At 37.1% G+C, this 27,367-nt stretch overlaps 3 protein-coding genes across 8 annotated transcripts; 2 read left to right on the top strand and 1 right to left on the bottom strand.

The window, feature by feature from the left end:
* Positions 1-2,528: 2,528 nt before the first annotated feature.
* LOC107831861 (hyperosmolality-gated Ca2+ permeable channel 1.7-like) lies at positions 2,529-10,332 on the top strand. Of its 3 annotated transcripts, none has more exons than XM_075237796.1 (13): positions 2,529-2,839; positions 3,563-3,716; positions 3,988-4,327; positions 4,521-4,670; positions 5,069-5,204; positions 5,287-5,388; positions 5,615-5,734; positions 5,866-5,946; positions 7,012-7,352; positions 7,747-7,992; positions 8,645-8,969; positions 9,455-9,688; positions 9,861-10,332. In XM_075237796.1, the coding sequence occupies exons 3-13, from the start codon at positions 4,014-4,016 to the stop codon at positions 10,062-10,064; spliced, it is 2,253 nt and encodes a 750-aa protein (XP_075093897.1). In that variant the 5' UTR covers positions 2,529-2,839; positions 3,563-3,716; positions 3,988-4,013; the 3' UTR covers positions 10,065-10,332. The 3 variants fall into 3 exon arrangements, with proteins under 3 accessions (XP_075093897.1, XP_016515142.2, XP_016515143.2); XM_016659656.2 differs by having other exon boundaries at positions 3,586-3,716; XM_016659657.2 differs by lacking the exon at positions 3,563-3,716.
* Positions 10,333-16,826: 6,494 nt separating this feature from the next.
* LOC107775735 (isoamylase 2, chloroplastic-like) lies at positions 16,827-20,964 on the top strand. Its single transcript, XM_016595496.2, has 2 exons — positions 16,827-16,925; positions 18,130-20,964. Exon 2 carries the CDS (start codon positions 18,205-18,207, stop codon positions 20,794-20,796), a length of 2,592 nt encoding a protein of 863 aa, XP_016450982.2. The 5' UTR covers positions 16,827-16,925; positions 18,130-18,204; the 3' UTR covers positions 20,797-20,964.
* Positions 20,965-21,157: 193 nt separating this feature from the next.
* Positions 21,158-26,720, bottom strand: LOC107775741 (protein PALE CRESS, chloroplastic). Of its 4 annotated transcripts, none has more exons than XR_012702709.1 (8): positions 26,531-26,714; positions 26,372-26,445; positions 25,701-25,895; positions 23,590-23,676; positions 22,880-22,930; positions 22,155-22,337; positions 21,699-21,899; positions 21,158-21,435 (listed from the first exon to the last, which is right to left on the bottom strand). XR_012702709.1 is itself a non-coding variant. In XM_016595517.2 (8 exons), exons 1-7 carry the CDS (start codon positions 26,643-26,645, stop codon positions 21,721-21,723), a joined length of 939 nt encoding a protein of 312 aa, XP_016451003.2. In that variant the 5' UTR covers positions 26,646-26,714; the 3' UTR covers positions 21,158-21,435; positions 21,699-21,720. The 4 variants fall into 4 exon arrangements, 3 of the variants coding, with proteins under 3 accessions (XP_016451003.2, XP_016450995.2, XP_016451010.1); XM_016595517.2 differs by having other exon boundaries at positions 21,699-21,954; XM_016595509.2 differs by having other exon boundaries at positions 21,158-21,954; positions 26,531-26,720.
* Positions 26,721-27,367: the final 647 nt, after the last annotated feature.

Raw genomic sequence — 27,367 nt, forward strand, 5'->3', positions numbered from 1 at the left:
GACAGCCAACGGCTATATTAAAAAATAAAATAAAATTTAAATATAGCTGTTGGGACCGTTTGGCCCGCTAAGGGGCGGACCCAAAGCATAGGACCGGCCCACGAGACCGGCCCAGACCCACTAAAGCCGGGCCTAACGATCCTGGCCCGTTTAGCCCTTTTGGCTCGTTTAGCCCGCGGTCCCGGACCGGCCCATTTTAGGGGGGTCTGAGTGGTTAATTTCGTCGGCACCATAAGGATAATATTGGAATGAATGAACTTGAATAAGTAAAATGAATGTAGATGATCATTCGTATTCCCGACCCGAATTGAGGCTCAGTTGATTGAAAAAAAGTTAGATTCATTGCAAAGCTTGATCACATATTAGGAAAGGAAATGATCCATGGAATGCTAACTTATGAACTTTTGTAAACAAACATTTAGTTACATTGATTTTGTGAGTTACTATTTTTATCACCCTTCCCCTCTCCTAGTTCCAATTTAGGAAAGAGTGTATCTTAATTTGAAGTAATCTATATAAATTTAGATAGGTTACCACTCACCATCTTAGAGATAGTTTTGTTCAAGATTATGATCTTATTGTTTACCCACACGTATATATTGAAAAAGACGGGTTCCCCGCGTAAATTGGAACCGTAGCTGTTTTTGATGTCCCCACATATTTGAAAATGAAATTACTCATTGTAACTGCTTGCCTGAATTGGTTTAAAGCGTTGAACAATAGAAAAGAAATAGTTTAACGTTAAAAATAATAGATTGATATTGTTTAAAAATAATATAAGCTAAATATTAGTTTGAGACAAGAATTAAAGTCTGCCTCAAACACAATATACATGAGTTAATTTTGCAATGGTCACAGAATTATATATGTCTGTGTAAAATAATATTTTTAACACGGACATATAATATGCATAGATATAATAAATCGACACCAACATGTCAGGTATCAGAATTCCTTTGCAAGTGCACAAACGACAAGAAGCGTAGTCATTACTCATTTGAATTTGAAAAGAAAAAAGTTTGAGACAAACAAGAAGTCAAATTTGGAAGACAAGAATAACCTCGGACAAACAACCGCAGGAGCCAACAGCAACCGCCCAAGACAGCGAATCATCCTAACACTATACAAAACACAAACTGGACACGCAGTAAAAGCGAAGGGGGCATTTGTGGAATTAGCTCAAATATGCAGCTTATTTATTTTTTAACATCTACTCCCTCCTCCTATCCACAATAAGTGATTCTTTTGTTATTTTTACACAAATTAAAAAATTTATTTTTTAATATTAATTAATAATAAAATTGATCATAATAACTTTTACTATTTGTTCACATAAATACTCCTAATACATATTCCAATACTATTTACTTCAAGAACAATATAGGAAAAAAATAATTAATTCATTCTTAAAATCCGAAAAAATTACTTATTTTGAACCATAAAAAAAAGGCTAAAAAATCACTTATTATGAACCGAAGGGAGTAATGTTTTCTCGAACCTTCACGCCAACGAATATCACTCCGAAGAAAGGTGTTTGTTTTCTTATTTTTTGATAATTTATATGAAATATAAAAACTTATTTTAATTACTTCATCATGTTGTAGAATGATATCAAAACTTAAACATCTATGAGAAAAACTTAAAATCGTTTCAGTCGGAATCAATTTGATGTGCTTTAATTCCACTCTTAATTTTAACATGTTATAACTAATAATTATATTTATATTTATAAATTATTAATTTTACTTTTGGATGAATAGTAACTATACGACCAAACTTCTCTATAATAAATTCGTTTATTAGGACTTTTTGTTGCCTTTTATAATGATTAACTGTTATACCGATACACCTATTACAATTTTATGTCTCTATCTCATTTTGTTGTTCTAAATCAAAAGTTATTAATTTTTTTAATTTGATTATGTTATAAAAAGGTAACAAAGTTATTTAATATTAAAATCTAAAATAATATTCATATTTCATTCATTAAATATTTTAAAAAGCTAATACACTACTAATAAGATGGACTGTGAGGAAAATGTCAAAAACAAAAAAAAAAAAAAAAAAAAAATCTTTATTTTTAGGATTGTTACACAAAAAGCATGCCAGATTTAATGTTTAATTTTTCTTGTCTGTATACATAGATTATATATTGATTGTATATAATTATACATATATTATAGTATATAAATTATACATGTATTATAGATCGGCCGGTTATTTTAAGTTTAAGACATTATAGATTAGCTGCTATTTAGATTAAATCTTCTATTGTTTTTTATCTTCTGATTTAACAAGAGTGTTTGACCAATTAAATGCTTCGCTGAAGCTTTTACAAAGAGATTCGAACTGAATTAGTGATAGGATAGTAGTTATCATTTATATGAATTGAGAGTACAAAATTAAATTGAAGAAGAAGACAGGTCAGAGCGCATAGGGGTAGTTTTGTAATTGCAACATATTTCAAGTTATGCTGCAGCTGGTCTGTTAATAATAACAGCATATAACGTTTTTTGGTGAAAGTGTCATGAGACGCATATACACACAGCAAAAGAAGGCCGGTCCCGTGCTTGTTGCCGCCCCCTCCTCAGGCTCGGGCACATTTTCCCCTCCATCAAAATCGTCATCTTCCTCTCTAAGAAACCCTAACTGAATCTTTTTCTTCACCCACATTACGTTGAGGTTCTGTTCTGTCATTCACATATTCATTCACTTCATTCTTATTGAAGAATATACCTTTGTTTGCTTGGTTGGCCACAAGGGAAGAAAAAAAAAATCTTGTCGATACGTTTGGGTTCTTGTGAGAGGACGGAAAGCAAGAAACTTGGCTCGTTTTAAGGTTTGTCATATGTCAATTCTTTGTTCATTAATCTTCTCAAGTTTGTATAATCATGTTTCTTCATGTGTTTTGTTGATTATCGGAGAGATATAAGCTGTTTTTCAAGGCCATGATCATGGAAAAAACAATTTCTGAATTCGAAAGAAAAAAAAAAGAATATAAAAAACAAAAACTGATGGGCCTCTGTTCTTGATCCTGATTTGTTTAAAAGACCATTAATGTATAACAAGATATTGTATAACATTGTATGTTGTCCATCATCTACGGCGTAGCTGTTTCATGTTCCCATTGTCTTCATCCTGTTAACTCATGGCTTAAACATGATTATCATGCTCTCAAATGTCATATTCAAGACTTTGCCATCTAAGGCGGAGCTACAATTTTGAATTTATTCTGAATTCTAGATAAGACGGCTTACTAGGTTCTGAATAAATTATGTATACATATTAAGTGAACTTCTTAACACAAATACTTGATTTGAGCCAAAGTTACTAGGTTCTACTGAAGTTGTAAGCCCGTACACTAGCTCCGCCCTGTCTGCCATCCCCATGTGACCCAATAAGTTTATTTTGTGATTATTTTTTTTCGGTTATGAGGGGTTTTACAAAAACGCTCTACATGTCTCGTAGCATACTGTTCTGCGTAAGTCTATAAATTATAACTTTGATGCTTCTTCAATTAGGTTTGAGGTAAAGTATGCATATTTTGGTATTTAATTTGTAGATATTGGCGTTGCACTTGTACAGGCTGATAGAGTACGGCCTGATAGAGTCAAAAGGTGATTGACAGACCTCGAAAGTGCGCCATCATTGCGGCTGGGAAAAAGGAGTGCCTATAGGTTCTAGTTCTTCTGGTTGCCTTGATAATAAAGCAAAAGGTGCTGACTATTGAGACTATGAGTCCAAAATTTGATATTTGTTGAAATTTTACTAATTTTTCACATATGTTTATATTCCGCGTTAAAATTACTGGTTCAGTTGAACCCAGTGAATAAGGCTGCATCCGCCTCTACCTCTGCTGACTGGTAACTGGACTGATGGCATATTTGTTAAACTTGATTATGAGTAGTATTTGTCTTCATTATGAGAAATACCATAATTGGCAAAGTTGTCACTCTTATACATACCTGTCTTCCCTGGTAATAACAGGTTACAAGTAACATTCTGAAGGAAACATGGCTAGCAGTGATGATATTCTTCTGTCAGCTGTGCTCAATCTTCTATCTGCATTTGCATTTCTTGTGGCCTTTGCTATTCTACGACTCCAGCCATTCAATGACAGAGTGTACTTCTCAAAATGGTATCTGAAGGGAATACGAGCAAGCCCAAGAAGTTCCGGAGCATTTGTGAGGAAATTTGTCAACTTGGATTGCAGAACATACATAAGGTTCCTGAATTGGATGCCTGCAGCTCTAAGAATGCCAGAACCAGAGCTTATCGATCATGCTGGTCTTGATTCTGCTGTCTATATACGGATATACCTTCTTGGGTGAGTTCACAACATTTAGAATATTCCTTGTCCATTTCATTAGAAGGCTATAGTTTTTATTGATAACACAGTGCTTTCAGTTATGCTTCAGTCGTTTTAACTAGGAACTTTTAAAGGATAAGTGGCAAAAGAGTTGGTTTACGTTATTGGTGGTTTCCGTGTATCAGAACTAACTCCAGAATTATTAATGCAGATTGAAAATCTTTGTTCCTATAGCACTATTTTCATTTGGGGTTTTAGTGCCTGTCAATTGGACTGGGAAACATTTAGAGCAAATTGAGGATCTAACATTCAGCGGTATCGATAAACTTTCGATATCCAATGTGCCTTCTGGATCAAAGAGGTGAGGATTTAGTTTTGCCATGCTGTCTTGGTAGCTTTCTTGGTCTAAAAATGTTCATAATTGATAATTAATTTGGTATAGAAGTTTCACATCACAAGTCAGAATTATATTTTAAATAATATTCTATTATCAAGGTATCAACAAGATATTCATGCACATCTGTATGTTCTGCAATAACTGTTAATGAACATATATTCATGCTCAGATTTTTTGGCACAAAATTGACAGACTTTCCTGTATTCTTCACTTCTATTACATAAAAGAGTAATGTACAAAATAGCACCTCAGGCTTAGCGATTGCAGCTTCCTTTATCTAGTGGTTTCTATAAGGATACACCTTTGCTGTTGAAGACTTGTTACTAACTACATAAACCTTCCATTTATTCTTTTTTTATCAGGTTTTGGGCACACCTGGTAATGGCTTATGCAGTCACGTTTTGGACCTGCTATATACTATACAAAGAATATCATATAATATCAACCATGAGGCTGCAGTTTCTTGCCTCTGAAAATCGTCGGCCTGATCAGTTTACTGTAGGTGCATGACATAATTCATTGAAATGTTTAGACTGTGGTACACCCTTTGGTTACTTTACCAGCATTTTTCCTCCTATAGGTCCTTGTGAGAAATGTCCCTCCAGATCCAGATGAATCAGTGAGCGAGCATGTTGAACATTTCTTTTGCGTGAATCATCCAGATCATTATCTAACACACCAGGTTTCTATCCTTTTGAATGTTAATATGATGCATTTCATAAATTGATGTGAAACGATAGTTAATATGATGTTATTTAATATCATGTCTCTTCACTTCTTTAGATAACATAGTTATGATATGTTTTATCTAGCCTAGTAAGAACTAGGGATTTAGCCATTTCTCATTCTTACATGTCCTGGTTTGCAGTTACTGCAATTGATCAACCTTAAACTAATGCAACTTGTAGGTTGTTTACAATGCAAATAATCTAGCTAAATTGGTGGAAAAGAAGAAGAGCTATCAAAATTGGCTTACATACTACCAAACTAAGTATGAGAGAAACCCTAAGATTAAGCCAAAGACGAAGGTACTTTTTTCTTTGCCTTGTTGCTTTTTTGAACAGCAAAGCATTATTTTAATATCATTTGCTCTTTGGTTTTCTTGTTAAATATATTGAGTTAATCATACATAACGAATCTCATGTTCAGTCATGTATAGACAGGGTTTTGGGGCCTTTGGGGGGAAACTGTGGACGCCATTGACTATTATACCGCTGAAATTGAGAAGTTAAGTAAAGAAGTAAGTGTCTCTGACTATGGTATATCTTTCCACTTTCTTCTTGATGAATTCATCTGAATAAGTACTTCTTTTGCTTGGAGTATTGTCTGTTCTTCCATCTACATGAAGTCATTCACCACTGTTTAAAAGCTTATCATGGTTTGGGTTATACTTCCCAATTTATTCATTCTAAGTTACTGGCTTAACTCATTGATGTTTAACAAATCACGCTTCTTTCTTCTCATCAAATGATCTACATGTTGGAAAACCAAACTGATGTCAACACTGGAGGTTTGTTAAGAAAGAAGTAACGTGCTCTGTGTTTATGGCATACTTGATCAAATCTGGAGAGAAATGTTCCATAGAGGACTATTTAACAGGACAGACAAACTATCAGCAAATCCTAAGATTTAATGGGAGTACATGCTCATGCATAAAAATGTGACCTCTCAGATCTTTCCATATTTTAAGCACCATCTTGAAGAAATCACGACTTTCAATTAGCTCTTTTAAATATAGAGCAAAGAAGATGCATCTATATGTGCAGTGAATAGTTATATTAACGTAGTACGTTGGGAAATTTAATCTGCGTTCAGGGAATCCAAAATAAACCAGGAGCTTTTCCCTGGCCAACCCTTGCATGAATTTTGCCAAAATGTTTATTCTCACTAATGTTTGATTTTAGCTAGCATGTGAGAAAATATTTTCAGCTTCTTTTGGTGTCTCTTGTCAAATATGATGATTTTCGGATTAAGAGTCACGTAAAACGTGACATAACCTGTGGTAGTACTGATAATTTTAGTGGCTGAACCTAATTGCATGCTAGCTTGTATAAGGTGATTTTAGATCAATTTGTGTTGATTTATGTTGAATGATACATATGGTTCCTGTCTTTGCTTTACTAGTCGAGATTCCAATCCTTTTACACCTAAAACTTCACTTTATGGGAAACCAATTAGTGAGACAAGATAAATTTTGCAAATGGAGAAGTCTTGATTTAATAGTTATAGCAATAAATAATTTATTTCGATTGCCTGCTGCAATATGGTAATAGACTTACTCTGACAGACTTACTCTTTGATGTAGGAAGCTTTAGAAAGAGAAAAAGTTATGAGTGATCCCAAGGCAATAGTTCCTGCAGCATTTGTTTCATTTAAATCTCGTTGGGGAGCGGCTGTCTGTGCTCAAACACAACAATCAAGTAACCCAACCATTTGGTTGACACAATGGGCTCCTGAACCACGTGATGTCTATTGGGATAATCTATCAATACCATTTGTTGAACTCAATGTCCGCAAACTGCTAATGGCTGTTGCTTTCTTCTTTCTTACATTCTTTTTTATGATCCCTATTGCATTCGTTCAGTCTTTGGCAAGCATTGATGGTATTGAGAATAAACTTCCCGTCTTGAGGCCGTTGATACAGATGTAAGTGATCTTCTTACTTTGTGATTTTTTACTTATAAAAAAAAGGAAGTGATCTTCTTACGTTGTTAGTAAAACGGGTGCTAGTATTTATGCGACAAAGAGAGAGGGGAAAAAAAAAAGATCACTTCGAAATTCTGTTGTAGTGATGGGTGATTATACCATAAGAATATTTCTACCCATTCCATATAAGTGTTCAGAGTACCGGATAGAGGTCTATGTGTATATTTTTATACTATTTTCAATGCCCTTGCAAAATCTTTTCATGGGGAAGGTTAAAAGCCATCAATTTAGCTTACTTATCTAGAAAGACAAAGAAACCCACAAAATTAAGCATCAAACTTCAATATTTGCACTTCAATTTTTGAGGTTCTTACTTCTGGAATTCCTGTTACAGGGAAGTTGTCAAATCTTTTATCCAAGGTGTTCTTCCTGGGATTATACTGAAGATTTTTCTGATTCTTCTTCCTATGATTCTAATGGCCATGTCAAAAATAGAAGGCTATACATCACTTTCATCTTTGGACAGAAGATCAGCAACTAAATATTATTTTTTTATCCTTGTCAACGTGTTCTTGGGAAGTATCATCACTGGAGCAGCATTTGAGCAGCTTCAGAGATTTGTGGAAGAGCCTCCATCAGAGTGAGTTCCTACTGCTCGTCTAAATGGGAGACATGACATGTTCACGGATCTTTTTCTTGGGGTGCTAGAAAGAACCAATCTTTTTGTTTTGATATAAAAAAAAATAACATAAGAAAGAGGAAAGAAGATTACATTCACATTATTTGGTGACAAACATGTTACCTCCTACGATTGTTTACTTTTTCTTGGTTCAGAGACTGGAATGATAAAAATCAACCTCTTGGCATTAGGAGCTCACTGTTATCTAGAATTGTATCTGTGGAATGTTCCTTACAACTTGATAGCTGAATCCTGCTTGTGACCTGAAACATTTTAATTCTTTAGCAGTGCTCTTTGAACAATATTTCCCTCAAAGTGCAGCAATAGTTTTCATTATACGATGTTCAGCGAAAGCTGTAACTGAAGATGCCATTGCATTGACCGATCTATTATAGGAATTCTTTGTGTGCTGAAGTGTGAAGCATCAAGATTTTGGATTATTTAAGCGACACTTTAGATTATTGTGAAAGGAGTCTGAATGTGTTTACAGGAAATTCCTTAGTATTACATAACTTCTCTGTATTTGATATGAAAGGATCCCTTGGTTTAGTGGTTATGTATTTTCTGTCTTGATCATATACACAGCTTGTTTAACCTGTTCCTTTTCGTTCAGAATTCCAAAAACAGTTGGTGTAGCTATTCCGTTGAAGGCTACTTTCTTCATTACCTACATAATGGTTGATGGTTGGGCTGGAATTGCTGCAGAGATTCTTAGATTGGTTCCATTAGTTATGTTTCATCTTAAGAATACGTTTCTGGTAAAGACAGACCAGGATAGAGAGCAGGCTACAGATCCTGGTTCGTTGAATTTCTCTGTATCAGAACCTCGCATACAACTGTACTTCCTACTAGGCCTTGTGTACTCAGTGGTCACACCCATACTCCTGCCTTTCATCATCGTCTTCTTCGCATTCGCTTATATGGTTTTCCGCCATCAGGTATTGCTTATGCAACAGATGTTTAGATATCTTGTTGAGAAGGTGGAAAGACGAGATACATGATAAATGCTTAAAAGCAATGGAACCTAAAAACATCTAGTGTTCTCCAAGAATTACATTTCGGTATGTGGATTGCCAATGAAGCAAATATAGCATATGTAGTTTGTACTTTTCAGTGTGCAATAACGTTCATATGTAATATCTGAAGAATTGACCCTTCTCCTGAACCTGTTTGCTTTGTTGGGTTTTTACACTTGTTCTTGCTTTATATTTCTAGTAACAACTCTTTCTTCAGTCAAAGAGATAACATCCCTTTACTTAGCCATTTCTAATAACACATTATTTGATTAACAAACTCAGCTAATTACTGCACAAAGATAACTTGCATTTGTATCAACGGCCTTGAACTGCAACATTTACCATTACTGTTTCTACTCCCTAGATCCATCAAATGGTCAGATACTGAAATTTGTTCTTTCCTGTAGATCATCAATGTGTATGATCAGAAGTATGAGAGCGGCGCATCATTCTGGCCAGATGTGCATCGTCGTATAATTGTAGGTTTGGTTATATCCCAGCTTCTATTGCTTGGACTGTTGAGCACCAAAAATGTTGCCAGATCAAATGTAATACTGATTGCACTTCCAATTCTGACAATTTGGTTCCATATATTTTGCAAGGGCCGATTTGAGTCAGCATTTGTCAAATTCCCCTTGCAGGTTAGTGTTCATTACCTACTGCAGCACATTATAAGCAAAGTCAATCGTTGCATTCTAGAAAAATTCTTTGTCTATTATACTTCCAGTCTTTACACATACATTTTATATCTTCTTAGGAATGCTATTACCATGTTTGTCAACTCAGGCTAAGATTGTTAAGTGATTGCTGCAGGATGCAATGGTGAAGGATACACTAGAACGGGCGACAGAACCAAACCTTAATTTAAAAGCATATCTCAAGGATGCTTATGTACACCCAGTTTTTAAAGGTGTAGAGTTTGAGAGACCGACAGCACTTGACGATGAGGAGAATAATCCACTTGTTCCAACCAAAAGATGTAGGGGTAGTAAGACTCAGTCTGAAGAGGGCGTCTGAGACACGGGTTGTATAGTCAGTTTTGTCACCCAAAACAGATAGAAAGAACCTCAGAAATTGGTTATTCTTTATTTTGTTTCCCATTATAGCTTGAGTTGGGATTTCTGCATGAGAATGTAACTCAATCAGAATGTACTGAATGCAGAACTCATACGCGCATAAATGATGATGATGATGATGATGATGATATTGTAAATGCTCACTATAGGAGAAAGAATTCTTTAACTTGTTCATACTATGTGAAGTTTGGATCTGGTTTTGTGCAGAATTCAAAGGCTAAAAGAAAGAGTGTTTAACCATAATGGTAATTCAGTTCATCCCTCTAATATCTCAACAATCAACATGCATGTTTTCATTAGGCTGAACATTCTCATCCCTCAATCACATTATCAGTGATAAATGGCAAATAGAGGCCAATTTGGACCATTCAATGAGTAAATATGTTGTTTCTAAGATTATCTAAAGTCATTTTTTCATCCCTAAGAAAAATCATTCCATTTCTGGAACTAATTTTGGCACGTGAGACTCAAAGAGGGGTCCCAAACACGACAAAAATAAAATTTATTTTTCACTCAGTGAGCGACAACTGAAAATTTATCTACTTTTATTCTCATTGTATCAACCCTCACTTTTGGTTACTGTTTTACTTCAACGTTCTATGCTTGATGATATATTTTGTTTTTATTATTCAGGAGTTTTTAGCAATCATAGTGATTCACTTGGAAGATTGATGAACTTTTAACGTTGGTTTATGGTTTTAATCAACTTATAAAACTTATCAGTGGACTGATATGGTCCAAAATAATTTATAGTCTGTTTGACCAAGCTTCTCAAGAGGTCAAAAGTGTTTTTTTTTTCCTCAAAATCACTTTTTTTTCCTAACTTGAGGTGTTTGGCCAAGCTTTTTTGGGGGGGAAAAAGTGATTTTGGAAAGAAGCAGAAACAGTTTCTGAGAAGCAGAAAAAAGTAGTTTCTTCCCAAAAGGAGAAGCAGAAGCAGTTTTGACTTTTTTTCTTATTAAAAGTACCCTTAACAAAATATAGTATATACCAAAATAACCGTTAAACCTAATACTTAGGATATTAATTTATAAATATTTCTTATTATTTTTAGGATAGATTTCTAATATATAGTGACTTTAGGGGTGAATGTTTTTATATTTGTTGAATGATTTTTAATATATTTAACTTATATTAGAAGAATTAAGTACTTTTAAATTTTATTTTCATATTTTACTTGAATAAAATGATAAGATTTAATTATTGATTATAATAATAAATTTTTAAAATTATTTATTTACTTATTCGGAATTTGATACTTAAAAACACTTTCTAAAAAGCTTGGCCAAACACAAATTATTGCTCAAAAGTGTTTTTCAGAGCTTCGAAAGTACTTTTTTCAAAAGCACTTCTTAAAATAAGTTGATTTCTCCGGTTTGGCCAAACAGGCTATTAGTCTGAATTGTAATATCTGCTAACAAGGATAGTGAAATACTAGTGGACAATTCACATATCACTATGTTTACCGGAAAAATCGGATAACGTTAGATTTGTGGATGGTTCTAAGGATATGCGATACAATTTGATATAAATCGCGTAGAGAAATGGAAATATGTGTATTATTGACTGTAAGAACGAAAATAATAAGCAAAAAGAATGAATAAGTAAAACAAGCACAAGGGGATAACTATCAATATAAGAAATGATCTTTTTCTTCCCTCCCCCCCTCCCCCCCAGCTTACAAGGATTTCCCTTTTATAGAACAGGGTCATTACCAAAATACAATAAAGTAAAACATGTAGTGGAAGACCCATGATGACTTGTCTCTTCCTTGATTCCCGACAAGATTCTCTCTCTTGGTGTGGTTGCAACGATTCTTGTCTGTGAGCTCGATACTAGCTCGAACTCGTTACCGGGTCGGGCCCTTCGGTCTTGGATCGAGTTCGACCTTCGAGATGGGCATCGCGCATTTCCGACCTCGAAGCAGTGCCTAGCGGATCGATTCGGTCACGGGCTCGATAGGATTATCGAGCCGCCTCCTCGAGCGACTTTCGGGCTCGAGGTTCGTTAGTACCGACCTCAAAGCTCACTCCCAAAATCTCATTCCGACTTCTTAACACTCGAACTCGATCGAACGTAGAAATGCCGAAATCTATTTCGACCGTATACAGATAGTCCCCTCGTTTCTCGGAAAAGGATGTGGCGAGAAATGATATGATTTTCCAGCAGCTCGATCAGATATACACAAATATTTTTATCGATCCCGACCATGACGTATGTAATGCTCGATCATCTTATGCGTCTTTATAGTCCCCGACTTCATTGAGGATACCCGAATTTTCTCTTCCCCGGTGGGAATTGCCAGTTACCTTCGGTCCTTGGTGACCGGAGAAGATCAATCAGTGATGAATGCAGAGCGGCTTCCTGTCTTTTCAACGAGGCCCAACATGCTTTGAATCGGATAACTTCTGATGGCGTTTTCGCCGCTTCTGTACAAAAATTTTGTAAATACAAATCTTTCTTCTTCTTTTTTTGAAGAGAAATGGCCTTTCAAACTAAATAAACAGTTTGAATTTAAATCTCTGTTGCCTTCGGGCCTCGTGGGTAGTCCCCTTTGTTTTATCGGGTTCGAGCGTCCTTCAGCTTAAATAGTCAAGTGTTTGTTTTAATTCGAAGAAATGAGTAGTTTTGCTTGAACTAAGGCAGCCCGTAGGCATAATAGTCGAGCGAGTGATGGCTCGAACTCGAAATAAAGGTAGCCCATAGGCTTAGCAGTCGAGTGAATGATTCGAACTTGATGCAATGTAGCCCGCAGGCGTAATAGTCAAAGTAGCCCGTAGGCGTAATAGTCGAGCGAGTGATGGCTCGAACTCGAAATAAAGGTAGCCCGTAGGCTTAGCAGTCGAGTGAATGATTCGAACTTGATGCAATGTAGCCCGCAGGCGTAATAGTCAAAGTAGCCCGTAGGCTTAATGGTCGAGCGAGTGATTGCTCGAACTCGAAATAAAGGTAGCCCGTAGGCTTGGCAGTCGAGCGAATGATTCGAACTCGATGCAATGTAGCCCGTAGGCGTAATAGTCAAAGTAGCCCGTAGGCTTAATGGTCGAGTGAGTGATTGCTCGAACTCGAAATAAAGGTAGCCCGTAGGCTTGGCAATCGAGTGAATGATTCAAACTCGATGCAATGTAGCCCGTAGGCGTAATAGTCAAAGTAGCCCGTAGGCTTAATGGTCGAGTGAGTGATTGCTCGAACTAAAAATAAAGGTAGCCCGTAGGCTTGGCAATCGAGTGAATGATTTGAACTCGATGCAATATAGCCCGTAGGCATAATAGTCAAAGTAGCTCGTAGGCTTAATAGTTGAGTGAGTGATTGCTCGAACTCGAAATAAAGGTAGCCCGTAGGCTTGGCAATCGAGTGAATGATTCGAACTCAATGCAATGTAGCCCGTAGGCGTAATAGTCAAAGTAGCCTGTAGGCTTAATGGTCGAGCGAGTGATAGCTCGAACTCGAAATAATGGTAGCCCGTAGGCTTGGCAGTCGAGCGAATGATTCGAACTCGATGCAATGTAGCCCGTAGGCGTAATAATCAAAGTACCCCGTAGGCTTAATGGTCGAGTGAGTGATTGCTCGAACTCGAAATAAAGGTAGCCCGTAGGCTTAGCAGTCGAGTGAATGATTCGAACTTGAAATAAAGGTAGCCCGTAGGCTTGGCAATCGAGTGAATGATTCGAACTCGATGCAATGTAGCCCGTAGGCATAATAGTCAAAGTAGCTCGTAGGCTTAATGGTCGAGCGAGTGATTGCTCGAACTCGAAATAATGGTAGCCCGTAGGCTTGGCAGTCTAGCGAATGATTCGAACTCGATGCAATGTAGCCCGTAGGCGTAATAGTCAAAGTAGCCCGTAGGCTTAATGGTTGAGTGAGTGATTTCTCGAACTCGAAATAAAGGTAGCCCGTAGGCTTGGCAATCGAGTGAATGATTCGAACTCGATGCAATGTAGCCCGTAGGCGTAATAGTCAAAGTAGCCCGTAGGCTTAATGGTCGAGTGAGTGATTGCTCTAACTCGAAATAAAGGTAGCCCGTAGGCTTGGCAGTCGAGCGAATGATTCGGACTCGATCCTGTTTGCATAATAAATCTTGAACATAGAATATCGGTAAAGAAGAGAGCTTTCTTTGCAGGTCATTACACATGGGTTCATGTTTTGCGTCAGGGCTCGGGTAAACTATATAAGCATGGTTCGATTTAACCGTTTGGCCTTTACAATGTTTCCCGTTGAGACACTGTTTGTCATGAAATAACGAAGTAACTTCCTTTGCACCGAACTTGATAATCATCACACATGCGTTCAATGATAAAGCCCCCCTGTGTACGAGGTTGATTTTAAAGAGGCATCGGATACTCAGCAGTAGTATCGTTTCCGCTATATGGCTAGTATCGATCTCTGGTCGACTTTTGATTTTTCGTAATGGTCCTAGAAGCCAACTGGTCATCTTCGACTCTTATTTTGGATTGATATCGATTGTGCACATTGGTCCAAGTAATAGCTGGGTACTCCATCAGATTTTGCTTCAGCCGCCGCGAAGCCCTTGAGCTCCGCTCATTTAGACCTTGAGTGAAAGCTTGAACAACCCAATCGTCTCTGACTGGTGGCAGATCCATTCGTTCCATTTGAAAACGAGCTACGAACTCCCTTAGCATCTCGTTATCCTTTTGCATTACCTTGAACAGGTCCGACTTTCTGGTTTCGACCTTTATGGCTCCGACATGAGCTTTTACGAAGCAATCTGCAAGCATAGAAAAAGAATCAATGGAGTTAGATGGTAAATTATGATACCATATCATTGCCTCTTTTGACAGGGTTTCACCGAATTTTTTTAATAATACAGATTCGATCTCATCATCTTCCAAATCATTGCCCTTGATGGCACACGTGTAAGAAGTGACGTGCTCGTTGGGGTCGGTCGTTCCGTTATATTTGGGTATTTCGGGCATACGAAATTTTTGGGGATTGGTTTTGGGGCTGCACTTGAGGGAAAAGGCTTTTGAATGAATTTTTTCGAATCTAGCCCTTTTATCATTGGTGGAGCCCCCGGGATCTGGTCGACCCTGGAATTATATTTCTACTTTTTTATCGTTGACTTCGACTCGTTTTGTGAGTTCCTCGAGCAATTTAGTAATTTCGGGAGTAGTCCCCGATTCTTGCTCATTTGGCTTCTCTATGACTGGTTCCGTTCTGTGGGTGACTTCTCGAAGCGGGTTGGGCCCGGCCTGCTTTATACCTGAGTTTGGCACTGCAACTGAGCTATCGCTATTTGCTGGGCTTGTAGCATCTCGAAGATTATCCGTAAGCTGACTCCGATCTCCTCCACGTTATGGGTGTCTCGAGCTACGGATCGAGTACCGCCCTGAATGCTTCTTTCCGGTTCGGAACGCTGATTCGCCTCTAGAGCTATTTGTGAATTGACATCCAATGATACTTCGGCTCGAATTTCTGGTGCTTCGATTTGAGCCTCAGCGCCTTCATCAAGTGGCCTTCTGGCCCCGGGTGCCAAGTTGTTGGTTTCATCTTGAAGGCCGGCTTCGTGGTCAATAGGTGAAGCCATTGCTGATTTGAAGTTGCAAACTGGCGTGTACTTTAGGTTTATATCAAACGATCACTGTTACCCTTAGCCCCACGGTGGGCGCCAAGCTGTTTATCGAAAAAATCGGATAACGTTAGATTTGTGGATGGTTCTAAGGACATGCGATACAATTTGATATAAAATCGCGTAGCAAAATGAAAATATGTGTATTGTTGACTGTAAGAACGAAAATAATAAGCAAAAATAATGAATAAGTAAAACAAGCACAAGGGGATAACTATCAATATAAGAAGTGAAGACCCATGATGACTTGTCTCTTCCTTGATTCCCGCCAAGATTCTCTCTCTTGGTGTGGTTGCAACGGCTCTTGTCTGTGAGCTCGATACTAGCTCGAACTCGTTACCGGGTCGGGCCCTTCGGTCTTGGATTGAGTTCGACCTTCGAGATGGGCGTCGCGCATTTCCGACCTCGAAGCAGTGCCTAGCGGATCAATTCGGTCACGGGCTCGATAGGATTATCGAACCGCCTCCTCGAGCGACCTTCGGGCTTGAGGTTCGTTAGTACCGACCTCAAAGCTCACTCCCAAAATCTCATTCCGACTTCTTAACACTCGAACTCGATCGAACGTAGCAAGGCCGAAATCTATTTCGACCGTATACACACTGTGTATATATATGATTTCTCTCTCTATTTTTCTTTTTCCTTTTTTACATTAAAGAACTAAAGTTTTAGCATTCAATTAAGCGATCATTATTCGGCTGGTCGAAGCCGGTATTTGTGCAAACTTAGTTATTGAAGATCGAGAACGAAAAAATAATACGAGGACGCTAGTCTTTTGCTTACCTTTGCTTTAATATGTTAAGTTTGTTAAGTAATGTACAAGACTCATTTGATTGATTTGGGTGATTTGGATTTGAAGTCAATAGGTATAACATAAGATGAATCATCATTTTTTTACATGTTAATGCACTAACTTTTGATAGTACGACTCCCATACATTTTTTTTTTTGCGTGGAAATTTCGTTTAATTTATCATGTTAGGTTATATTTTAAGAAATAAATATAAAATTATTTTGTATAGATATAGTTTGAATTGAGATATTTCACGAATCAACAAGGAATTGGGGCCCATTAGCCCAAATTCACGTTCCTTAAAAAACAAATAAATGGACCCGTACGATCTTGACCACTCTTAATTACAGAGTTTGTGCTATTGCAGCTAAGTTGATCTTTCTTCACCAAATTCCTCAATTTCTCTTTATCTGATTGAATCAAATGGTATGTTTTCTCTTTCTCTCTCTCTAGATATTTTTCATTTTTCTTATTTTCCATTCTGTTTAGACTAAATATATCACTTTATTGCAATAATTTTTAATGGAAAAACACCATTGTTAAAGTATACGAGTATATCTGATGTTAGTGTTTTGTTCGGTCCTAGCGCTGAACTAAAGCCTCAACTCGACTATCATTGTTCAATGTGATTCTCACAATATGTAATATAGGTTCTTCTTTGCTCCCCACTTAATAATAGCTTGAAATTGTGATTGTAGATGCTTACTTGCGGTTAAACAGTAAGAATAAATTTCTGAGTATCTCCATTTGGCCCGAAAAAGCTTTTGAAAAGATTTTGTTAAACTGAAAAATATTGAAAATGTACAGTTGACAAAAAGAAAATTATTTCCTGAAAAGCATACCCAAAACCAATCCAGACTTGCTTCCTTAATAACCATAAACATTTAGATGTTATTAATCTGATCCTCTTTATTTATAAGTTATTTTTCCTTTTAAGTATCATATGCTTTTCGGAGGCGGATCCAGGACTTAAGTTCTGTCAATTCTACCTTTAAGGTTCTTATCTTTAAACCCATTATATTGTTAAAATTATGGGTTCATTCCTACTACTACAATAAATTTATGCTCCATGTTGAAAGTACTGAGTTGCTGCAACTGCATGTGCCTCTTATGTTTTCCTGATGTTTTCACGTTCTCCGGCAATGCCATTTTGTCAATGTTGTCTTGTTGATAAAACTACTTATTTTTTTATTGTTTATGTCACGAACTTATTATTAGTCTAATGATGTAGACTTAGGAATATTGTTATAGTGTTTACATACCTGGAGGTCTGATTGATACTTTCCCAAAGTAAAAGCATTTCGAACTATAATTTTCTAATTTGAAATATGGTAAATCCAATCACTTATGTTTTGACTTTTTGATAGTTAGTCATCTATATACAAATTAATTTCAGAAAATCTTTCCTAAATATCATTTTCAAAGAACATTTCCTAGGAATTTTCCAAAAATTATAAGCACCACGTAAATGACTAAGTACAAAAATCTTTCGTGAGTCTTATAGTTTCTGGAGGCTGTTCCATTATCGGTATCCTGCTCTGAAGTCATTTTGCCTGCTAAAAATTCTTGGAAAGGCTACCACCTCTTTCAATTCTTTTGCTAATGTATAATGTTTGTGGTGTTTTTGCAGGACTTGATTAAGAATATGTGATTCACCAGGTTGTATGTCTGAGACTGTGGTAACATTTTGTTCTGCACTTTTAAAATGGCAACTTCAACAGTACAGTTGGCTGTGCAATCACGTTTATTGAGCTATGGCATTGGTGAATCAACCGAGTTGGTTCCTGCTCCTCCAGCTAACCGTGGAAAAAGAGTAGTATGCAGATTAAGGAAGCTGGAATTGGAAGAGATGAATTTCTCTGGCAGAAGTCGAAAAATCGATCAAGAAGTCTCTAAGAGAAGTCATCGACTAAAAGCACTATCAGCATCAGGTATTTCGCTCATTCAAACTGCAAAAAGGGTTCCCACTTACCTTTTCAGGACAGATATTGGTGGTCAAGTGAAAGTCTTAGTGGAAAAGACAAACGGAAAGTACAAAGTGCTTGTAGAAGTTTTGCCATCGGAGCTCTCAGATGCACATGCTGAGCTGGTTATGGTTTGGGGCCTATTTAGGTCTGACGCGTCATGCTTTATGCCTCTAGATCTAAACAGACATGGAGCAGACGGTAAAAGTAGTACTATTGAAACACCATTTGTGCAAGGACCTTCAGATAAGGTCACAGTTGAGCTGGATTTTGAAGCAAGTTTAGCACCCTTCTATATCTCCTTCTATATGAAGTCACAACTAGTTTCTGACATGAAAAGCTCAGAAATCAGAAGCCACAGGAACACGACTTTTGTTGTACCAGTTGGTCTCACTTCAGGACATCCTGCTCCATTGGGTCTTTCCTGTCAGCCAGATGGAACCATGAATTTTGCTCTCTTCTCACGCAGTGCAAAAAGTGTAGTTTTGTGCTTGTATGATGACATATCAGTTGAAAAGCCATCCTTAGAGATTGATTTAGATCCTTATGTTAATCGATCAGGTGATATTTGGCATGCTGCTTTAGATTGTTCTTTGCCAATTAAGACCTATGGTTATAGATGCAAGGTGGCTACTTCTGGGAAGGAAGAGCTGGTTCTTTTGGACCCATATTCCAAGGTCATAAGGAGTGTTATTCCTCGTCAGGGTGGGTCTAAGTTACGTCCAAAATATCTTGGAGAACTATGCAAGGAACCTGGCTATGATTGGAGCGGTGATGTCCCTCCTAGCTTACATATGGAGAAACTAATTATTTATCGCTTAAATGTGACTGAATTTACAAATGACGGGTCTAGTAAGCTACCTGATGACCTTGCTGGAACTTTCTCTGGCATTACCGAAAAATGGAGCCATTTCAAGCATCTTGGTGTCAATGCAATCTTACTGGAACCAATTTTCCCTTTCGAGGAGCAGAAAGGACCCTATTTTCCGTCGCATTTCTTTTCACCTGGAAATATGCACGGACATTCTGGCGATCCTCTTTCTGTCATTAAATCTATGAAGGATATGGTTAAGAAGTTGCATGCTAATGGGATAGAGATTTTTCTTGAAGTTGTTTTCACTCACACTGCAGAGGATGCACCTTTGATGCATGTTGATAACTCTTCCTACTATTCAATCAAAGGTGGTGATCTAAACATTCAATATGCATTAAATTGCAATTACCCCATTGTCCAACAAATGATTTTGGACTGTCTACGCTACTGGGTGATTGAGTTTCATATTGATGGTTTTGTTTTCATAAATGCTTCTTCCTTGTTGAAAGGGTTCCATGGGGAAATTCTATCTCGTCCTCCATTAGTTGAGGCTATTGCCTTTGATCCTATACTTTCGAAAGTCAAGATTATTGCAGATTATTGGGATGCACTAGCCAATGATTCGAAGGAAATATTATTCCCCCACTGGAGGAAATGGGCAGAGATAAATAAGAGATTTTGTGATGACATTCGAGACTTCTTGAGAGGTAAGGGTCTTCTAAGCGGTCTAGCTACACGGCTTTGTGGAAGTGGGGATATCTTCTCAGGTGGACGAGGACCAGCATTCTCTTTCAATTATATTGCCAGAAATTTCGGACTTACTCTTGTTGACTTGGTTAGCTTCAGTAGTAGTGAAGTAGCTTCAGAATTAAGTTGGAACTGTGGAGAAGAAGGCCCCACGACTAATAATATTGTCCTAGAGACGCGACTTAAGCAAGTTCGTAATTTTCTGTTCATATTGTTCATTTCTCTAGGTGTACCAGTACTTAACATGGGAGATGAGTGTGGTCAGTCATCACGGGGCTCCCCTGTACATGGTGCTCGAAAATCTTTTGATTGGAGTACTTTAAAAACTGGTTTTGGGATTCAGACTACCCAGTTCATTTCATTCTTGACTAGTTTAAGAATGAGAAGAAGTGATCTTCTTCAAAAGAGAACCTTCTTGGAGGAAGAAAATATCCAGTGGCATGGGAGTGACCAATCTCCTCCAAAATGGGATGACCCGTCTAGCAGATTTTTGGCTATGACTTTGAAGGCCGATGCTGAAGACAGCCAGACATCAGTCTCTGATAACGGAGGTGACTTGTTTGTCGCCTTCAATAGTGCAGGAGAATCTGAGAGTGTTATCCTTCCACCACCTCCAACAGATGTGGTATGGCATCGTCTCGTTGACACTGCCCTCCCATTTCCAGAATTTTTTGCTGAGAAGGGGACGCCAGTTGAAGATGGATTAGTTGCATATGAGATGAAGTCTCACAGCTGTTTGCTGTTTGAAGCACAGAAACTAGCTGAAATTTAAATTCCCCTTTTCCTGGACATAGAGCTTTTTCTACTTGAAGTCATGCATCATAAGGCCCCTTTATTCCTTCATAATAGATTTTAGTAAGGCAGCAGAGAATATTAGATTTTCTTCTAAGAGGTAATAGCTTGTAAAGTCGTATATATTTAAATAAGAGACATTTACTGAGACTACTTGTATCTAAAATTTTCTTTTGCAGCAGGAAGTACCTCGATTTCATATGTAAAGCATGTAAAGAGCAATGCTACTGAAACTGTGTCATTGCAAGTTTTCTGACGTGATTTTCTGTATGACGGGCTTTTCCTCTTATTTCAGAATATAACAGTCTGAGTAAGGTTCTTATAAGGTCGCCCAAGCAGTATTTCCCAGAAAAAGAATCTCACATATATAAATAGAAGAAACTAACATTGAACCCAAATCGTCTTAAAACTTTTCTGATTCAGAAGAGTAACATGTCTCCCCACTGACTGAATCAGGACAATTTGCTACTACATCAATTGTACAACAACAAAAAACCCAGTGTATACCCCAAGTAGGGTACACTGGGTTAATAAATAAAGCTTCAAATACTATGCTTCCAGCTATTAAATATAGACACTCTTGTCGGTTTGGGAGAGAGCAGCAGCACACGGTTGTTACCTGGGGCACGAAGGAAGAAGACATGGCAAAAATATCTAAAATTATGTTGCAAATTGCTAACAGATGATAATAAACACATTGCATTGTCTTGCAGTTCGGACCCTAACTTTTAAGCATGCTGAGTCGTCTTTGCTATTAATGATAGTTGGAGTTGGACACTACATATACTGACTGCACTGGTAGAACCTTGTGAACCGGGAATATTATTGAAGAACCTCGTGTGACTTTTCTTCTGTTATGAAATTTCTACTCAGTGAACTTACTCATTTGGGAAGAGGTAGCAAACTACCACTCCAAGTTGATGGCCAGATCCAAAAGAGTTTCGACTTGGTGTATTGCACGTTGCTTCTCCTGTTGTTTCAATCTACTTGCCACTGATTCTGGATCAAGTCCTTGTGTCTCTAATGCTTCAGTCTGTTCAGATCGAACCTCCTTTAACAGTGCATCCACCTCTCTGACAAAATCTACCCTCAAAAGCACATCATCAGCTTCCAAAGCTGGTCTTAGAGGACCTTGATGCTAACAAGAAATGCAGAGAGTGAAAGAAAAGCAATGTGATACGTCTTGAAGTGACGAAATTAACGCGCGCATACCATATATAGAAAAGTGAATAAATATCACACAAGTGAAATCGGCTTTATGGATCTCACAGGCTAATGGTAGGAAGATAAACAGTTTATTTCAAATAAGAAAAGCAATTTAAAAGAGTATAAATATACCTTTTCAATGTCGAAACCTGCAGGTACAAGAATACTAAATGGGTCCTCTCGCGGAAATGTATCAACCAAACGTTTTTTACATGCTTTGAGCCATCCTTCATTATCGAGTCCACCGTCATGCATATTCAGAAGATCATTCAGTAGTCTCATGGCAGGAGTTGCTTCCCGCTTCAAAATCTCTGTCTAAATTTAAGGATAAAGGTTTAAAGACAAAAGGAAAACCCAATAAAGAGAGAGGGAGACAGAGAGTTTGGGGGGTGGGCCGGCGACGGAAAAAAGTAAAGGCAGCAGAAGAAAACAACAAGAAAGGATCTCTTGCTCAGCTTATGTTTCTATCAACATGCGATGAGAGATAAAACATGACTGAGCATGAACGAGTCAACAAAAAACATGAGTAAAAGCCTACCAGTTGAAATGTAAAAACAAACTAAAAAGAAAGGACACAAGGTAAGAAATATAAATAAACAGCAAACCACATCTACTTGTGAATTCGTCAAAGATCAACAAATGGGTAAGATATTTATCTAAAATGGATACTTAAGATGAGGTGCACTATATCAAAGTGATAGTAATGTTTGCAAAAGCTAATTTTGGTGGGCAGAGGAATACAACAAATAAGAGAAGAAATAAATGAAAATACAGGTTAAGCAACGTTTCATTAATTGATACCACAGAATATGAGTTTTTGACAGGAGAACTCCCACTGAAGCCCTGTTTTCACATACCTCAACTCGCCTGTACAAGAGATCAAGACTTCGAACTGCATCCTTCTCATCCTGGAAAGCGCAACAAAGATATCTTACATGCATTAGATTGTTCTTTTGGCCCTTTTCCTAAAGAGTTCGGGGAAGGGGCCAATGGAGCTACCGCATTGGACTTCTAGAGGATATTCTATACAAGCACAGAACTTAGAGGGTGCATATTCTTCTAAAACACCAAAGTAGAAAAAAGACGGTTATTCCCATTGCCGCACTGCCTATGCAACAGTACATACTAAGCTAAGATTGCACACTGCATATGAAGAACTTTAAACACACCAAGATGGAAACCAAAGAATTGTCAAGGAACAATACCTAACAGGAAAATTGCATGAAATATCATGCATGTTGCACTTCATCATTTAATCATTACAGTAAGTCCTCTAAATTTTCTCATTTAAACAAGAGCCATTTTATTCGGGGAAAACCCTGTCTAGATTCAGATCCAAATTTGCTACGGCATAAGTGTGCTAGATTTTGAAGCAGACACAGTTTCCCCCTTTGGCAATTGAAACCAAAAATCTTAGCTCATGAAATAAAGAATATGCTAAGGTGAATGTGACTCTTATACTGATGAGTGATGCCCAAAAGGCAAATCCGCCGCACAAACAGGAAAAAGAAGTGGATAAGGGTCATTGAGTAGTCATAGAAAGAAAAGATAGCAGTAAAATACTTACATCACGCCGAGCAAGATCAAGCCGATTCCATATGATCAACAGAACAAGTTCATCGAGTTCACCTTTTTCTGCAGCTTCCTCAATTTTCTGCACATAAGAATCAAAACAAGAAACAATGTCCAATAAGAAAGCTATTGCAACATTGGAATTTAGAAAGGAAAAAAATGGTCTCTAGGGCTCGTCTAGTGCAGTGTTGTCGAAGGCGCGCTTAAAGCGCGCTTAAGCCCTGAAGCGAGGCTCAAAACATGTTGAGCGCTTCGCCTCGCTTTGTGGGCGCTTTAGTGTCGCATCAAGGCTCTATGGCATACTTTTCCTTGCCAATGAGTGTAATCCTGAAAATGCGACATTAAACAATTGATATTTCGCTTTATTGTAAAAAAAATTCAATTTCTTTGTCCATATATTTGTTATTCATGCTTATAATTATTAGTCTTGGACTACATATACATATTTTTACTTTTTCTCCAATTGCGCCTTTTTTCATTAAAGCCCACGCTTTATTTGCGCTTTGCGCTTAAAGCCCCAATAGACCGTAGAGCTTTTTTGCGCTTTTCGCCTTTGATAACACTGGTCTAGTGGTAAGAACACAATGATGTGTCTTTTAGGCGCATGCACAAGAGCCTGGTATTTAAGTGGAGAACGGTAGAGGGGCGGGTCCAAACCGTGTACCACTGGTCCTCGGGGTTTCCCGGTTATAAAAAAAATTGGAACTTAGTCGAGTGACCCAAATTCTAGTATGTGCAGTTCAAAAATGATTATGGCATGATAAACTACAATAGTTCTATTGCAGGATCAAACCAAACGAACAAGGGAGTTGCAGCAAATTACAATCATGAATAAGCAACAGGTAAATCTGGCTCACAGAAAACAAAAAGGATACTGTTACTTTTTCACTTATGTGAGGAAGTAACTGCCGAACTTCCTAAGGTAAGATCAAGCCTTGGTCGTGACACCTGGCACTTGGTACGTCAAGCCGTACGCTAATCTCACATATGATTGGATTCAAAGTGCTCACTTAAGCTAATTTGACAGTCAACATGACAATATTTTGGAATTCTTCCCGCCGGGTGAAAAGAACATACAAGACCTTGGATTAACAAGAAGATGGTCATGTAATCTATGCCACATCCAAGTAGTTACTATAATAGATAGATAGAGAGATAGATTTTCTAAGCAAGAAGAGTTTTTAAAGGCTAAATTAATAACACGATAGATCACCATAACCAGTCAGGAAATGAAGTCCCGTAAGAGAGAAGGGTTGCTGGGATTAGTTCTGCAACCTACAGAAATAGAAAAGAAAGAAATCTACAAATCCAAAAATAAACTCTTCAATTAGTTTTCTCAAGGTCACATAAATCAACAAGATCAATGACTTAATTGAACATCTTTGAATTAGCAACTGACAAGAGGAACTATATCCTTGAGAAACGAGGATTTCTGCTTCTAACTCTCTTGAAGGGGACATGAGGTAACAGTGGGTAGAAAAAGGTAAAAAGATATCCTTTTGCTACTAAATTTCTTCATTAAGACATTGTAGGACTAAAGAGAATAATTCATTCTTGTTTTAAAGGGGAAAAAAGGAAAAAGAAAATGACAGCACTTAGTAATTTTCTTGTTTGTATTTACACCAACTCCATAACAAGTTTGACATTGTTAAGATTCTCCTTGGCTGGGTAAGTAAGTAGAATACTTATCAAGGTATAATGTTATATTCTCATAAAGGTTGCAACTCTAATCTTCTTCTTTTTTTCTTTTTCTTTTTATATAACGGTGGTATTCGGGCCAGCTTGTACACACTTTGACAAATTCTACGAGATACCTGCTATCTCCCACCAACAACAGGTACCAGGTAACTCTGTCCACCAAGGCTTGGACATATTGAAAGAAATCACCTAGTGTGTTTGCCTCCACTGGGGTTTAAACCTGATACCTCATGGTTCTCAACTCACTTCATTGATCACTAGGCCACACCCTTGGGTGCAATTGTAACTCTAATCTTCTAAAAAACAAATATAGTTGTATCACATGGAAAGCCTCATACACCTAGAGTATTTTATCTATATACAACTAGAAAAAGATAAGAATACACATTAGAAATGAAAGTAGTTCACCTCTTCCACTTCTTCGGCTGATCTAATGAAGCTTGCAACCAATTTCTTGGCCTTTAGAAGCTCTTCTTCTGGATAATTTTTCAAGCGCAATCCAATTTCACGATATTCATCAACCTTCTTTTCCTCTTCCTCATCCTCCTGTTGACGTAGTCTATGCAATTCCTTAGTCTTTTCCCTTTGTCGAGCTTGCCATTCCTAACCAGCGTAAGGTTAGCACCAACTTTCAAAAGAATATATAACATTATACTTTCCTTTTCCTCTACTTTTGCTTGTATATTACTCCACTCAGTCAAATCTTATACTACACTATTATTTATATTAAGGAGTCAGAGAGCCTTTTCAATTTTTTTCAAAACATTTTTTACTATTTTAATTGTAACATACTGTGAATCATAATACTTTTCATGCACTTCAATTTTCCAATTATATAAATTTTACTTAAAAAATCTTAAGAGATTGTGTCGGAATTCACACTGAATTATGGAAGCTTTGACCCTCGTAACCCCCCTTTTTTTCTCTTGTTACCCTTTTCAAGAATTAAACTAGAAAGTGGTAATCAAATCAAACTATATAATTCATTGGTCAGATGGAAGAATATACTAAAACATAAAGTAGAAACAGACAAAAAAGGCCTAGAAACAAGAATAGATGATGGGAAAAAAAGAACATACATCATCATAATATTCCTTTGGAAGGCCATACAGATCCTGCTCCTCGATTCCTTTGCTTCTTCTTCTATGCAGTGCTAAAGATTGTAACTTTTTAGATGCTGCAATCTTATATAGTAATAAACTCTAAATATGATTACAGAGATTAGAATAGAAGCTGACCTCTGCTGGGTGAATATTTGATTAGAGTAAGTGATGGAGTTCTTGAAAAAGATGAAGCTGAAGAAGAGACGCAAGGGATTGCAGTGCATGTTAGGGACAGACCTATTGCCTCCATTTCTTGCTGGTTAATGGCTGTCCCTAAAACCCCGGATAAATCCCCCCTTTTTTAAAAAAAGAAAAAAGAATATTGAGATTAAATCCCATCAATTTTTATACAGTCCTTCAAGTAGTCCTCCTTACACCCTCCCCCCCAAAAAAGAAAGAAAAAAGCACTAATTTACTCAGGAAGTACGCAAGCTGACTTAGAAACCATAATAATAATAATAATAATAATAATAATAAATGAGGGAGTGAGAATTTTAATTGTTGGATATTTTGATTATGTTATAGCCTAACATACTTCTAAGGTGCTTCGACATGATTTGGTTGAGATTTGAGAAAATTAAGATTTGAAGTTGAAGTTTAAGAAGAGTATTTGAAAGTTAAAATTATGTTTGGATATGAAACACAGTTTAATTTTTCTGTTTTTCAAAGTTTGAAGTTGAAATATGAGCCAATTTGCTAAATAAACACTAATTTGAAATAATTTTTAAATATTAGTTCAGATATTTGGAATCTTACCTATCTTTACTTACTATAGACAGTTAGTCATTATTAAATTTTAATGGCATTATTGTGTAAATAATTTTTTTGTAAAAAGTTAAACATTTTGCTTCAGTATGAATCAAACAAGAAGCTATTGAGGGGAGGTGGAGGCGTTTTAGCATTTAAGTTAGACTTGCTCTTCTTAATTTCCTTCTTTTGTTTGTTATCTCCCTGCTTCTCATTTTATTTGAA

This window comes from Nicotiana tabacum, chromosome 19, assembly GCF_000715075.1.
Source record: "Nicotiana tabacum cultivar K326 chromosome 19, ASM71507v2, whole genome shotgun sequence".
Lineage (NCBI taxonomy): Eukaryota > Viridiplantae > Streptophyta > Magnoliopsida > Solanales > Solanaceae > Nicotiana > Nicotiana tabacum.

Excerpts from the sequence above, each read along its gene's own strand:
- LOC107775735 (XM_016595496.2), top strand. The coding sequence starts at position 18,205 with ATGGCAACTTCAACAGTACAGTTGGCTGTGCAATCACGTTTATTGAGC.
- LOC107831861 (XM_075237796.1), top strand. The coding sequence starts at position 4,014 with ATGGCTAGCAGTGATGATATTCTTCTGTCAGCTGTGCTCAATCTTCTA. Across the intron at positions 4,328-4,520 it reads ATACGGATATACCTTCTTGG|ATTGAAAATCTTTGTTCCTA; the intron begins GTGAGTTCACAA and ends TTATTAATGCAG. Across the intron at positions 8,970-9,454 it reads ATATGGTTTTCCGCCATCAG|ATCATCAATGTGTATGATCA; the intron begins GTATTGCTTATG and ends TCTTTCCTGTAG.
- LOC107775741 (XM_016595509.2), bottom strand. The coding sequence starts at position 26,645 with ATGGAGGCAATAGGTCTGTCCCTAACATGCACTGCAATCCCTTGCGTC. Across the intron at positions 25,896-26,371 it reads CAAAGGAATATTATGATGAT|GAATGGCAAGCTCGACAAAG; the intron begins GTATGTTCTTTT and ends TACGCTGGTTAG. Across the intron at positions 23,677-25,700 it reads CAGCCGAAGAAGTGGAAGAG|AAAATTGAGGAAGCTGCAGA; the intron begins GTGAACTACTTT and ends TCTTATGTGCAG.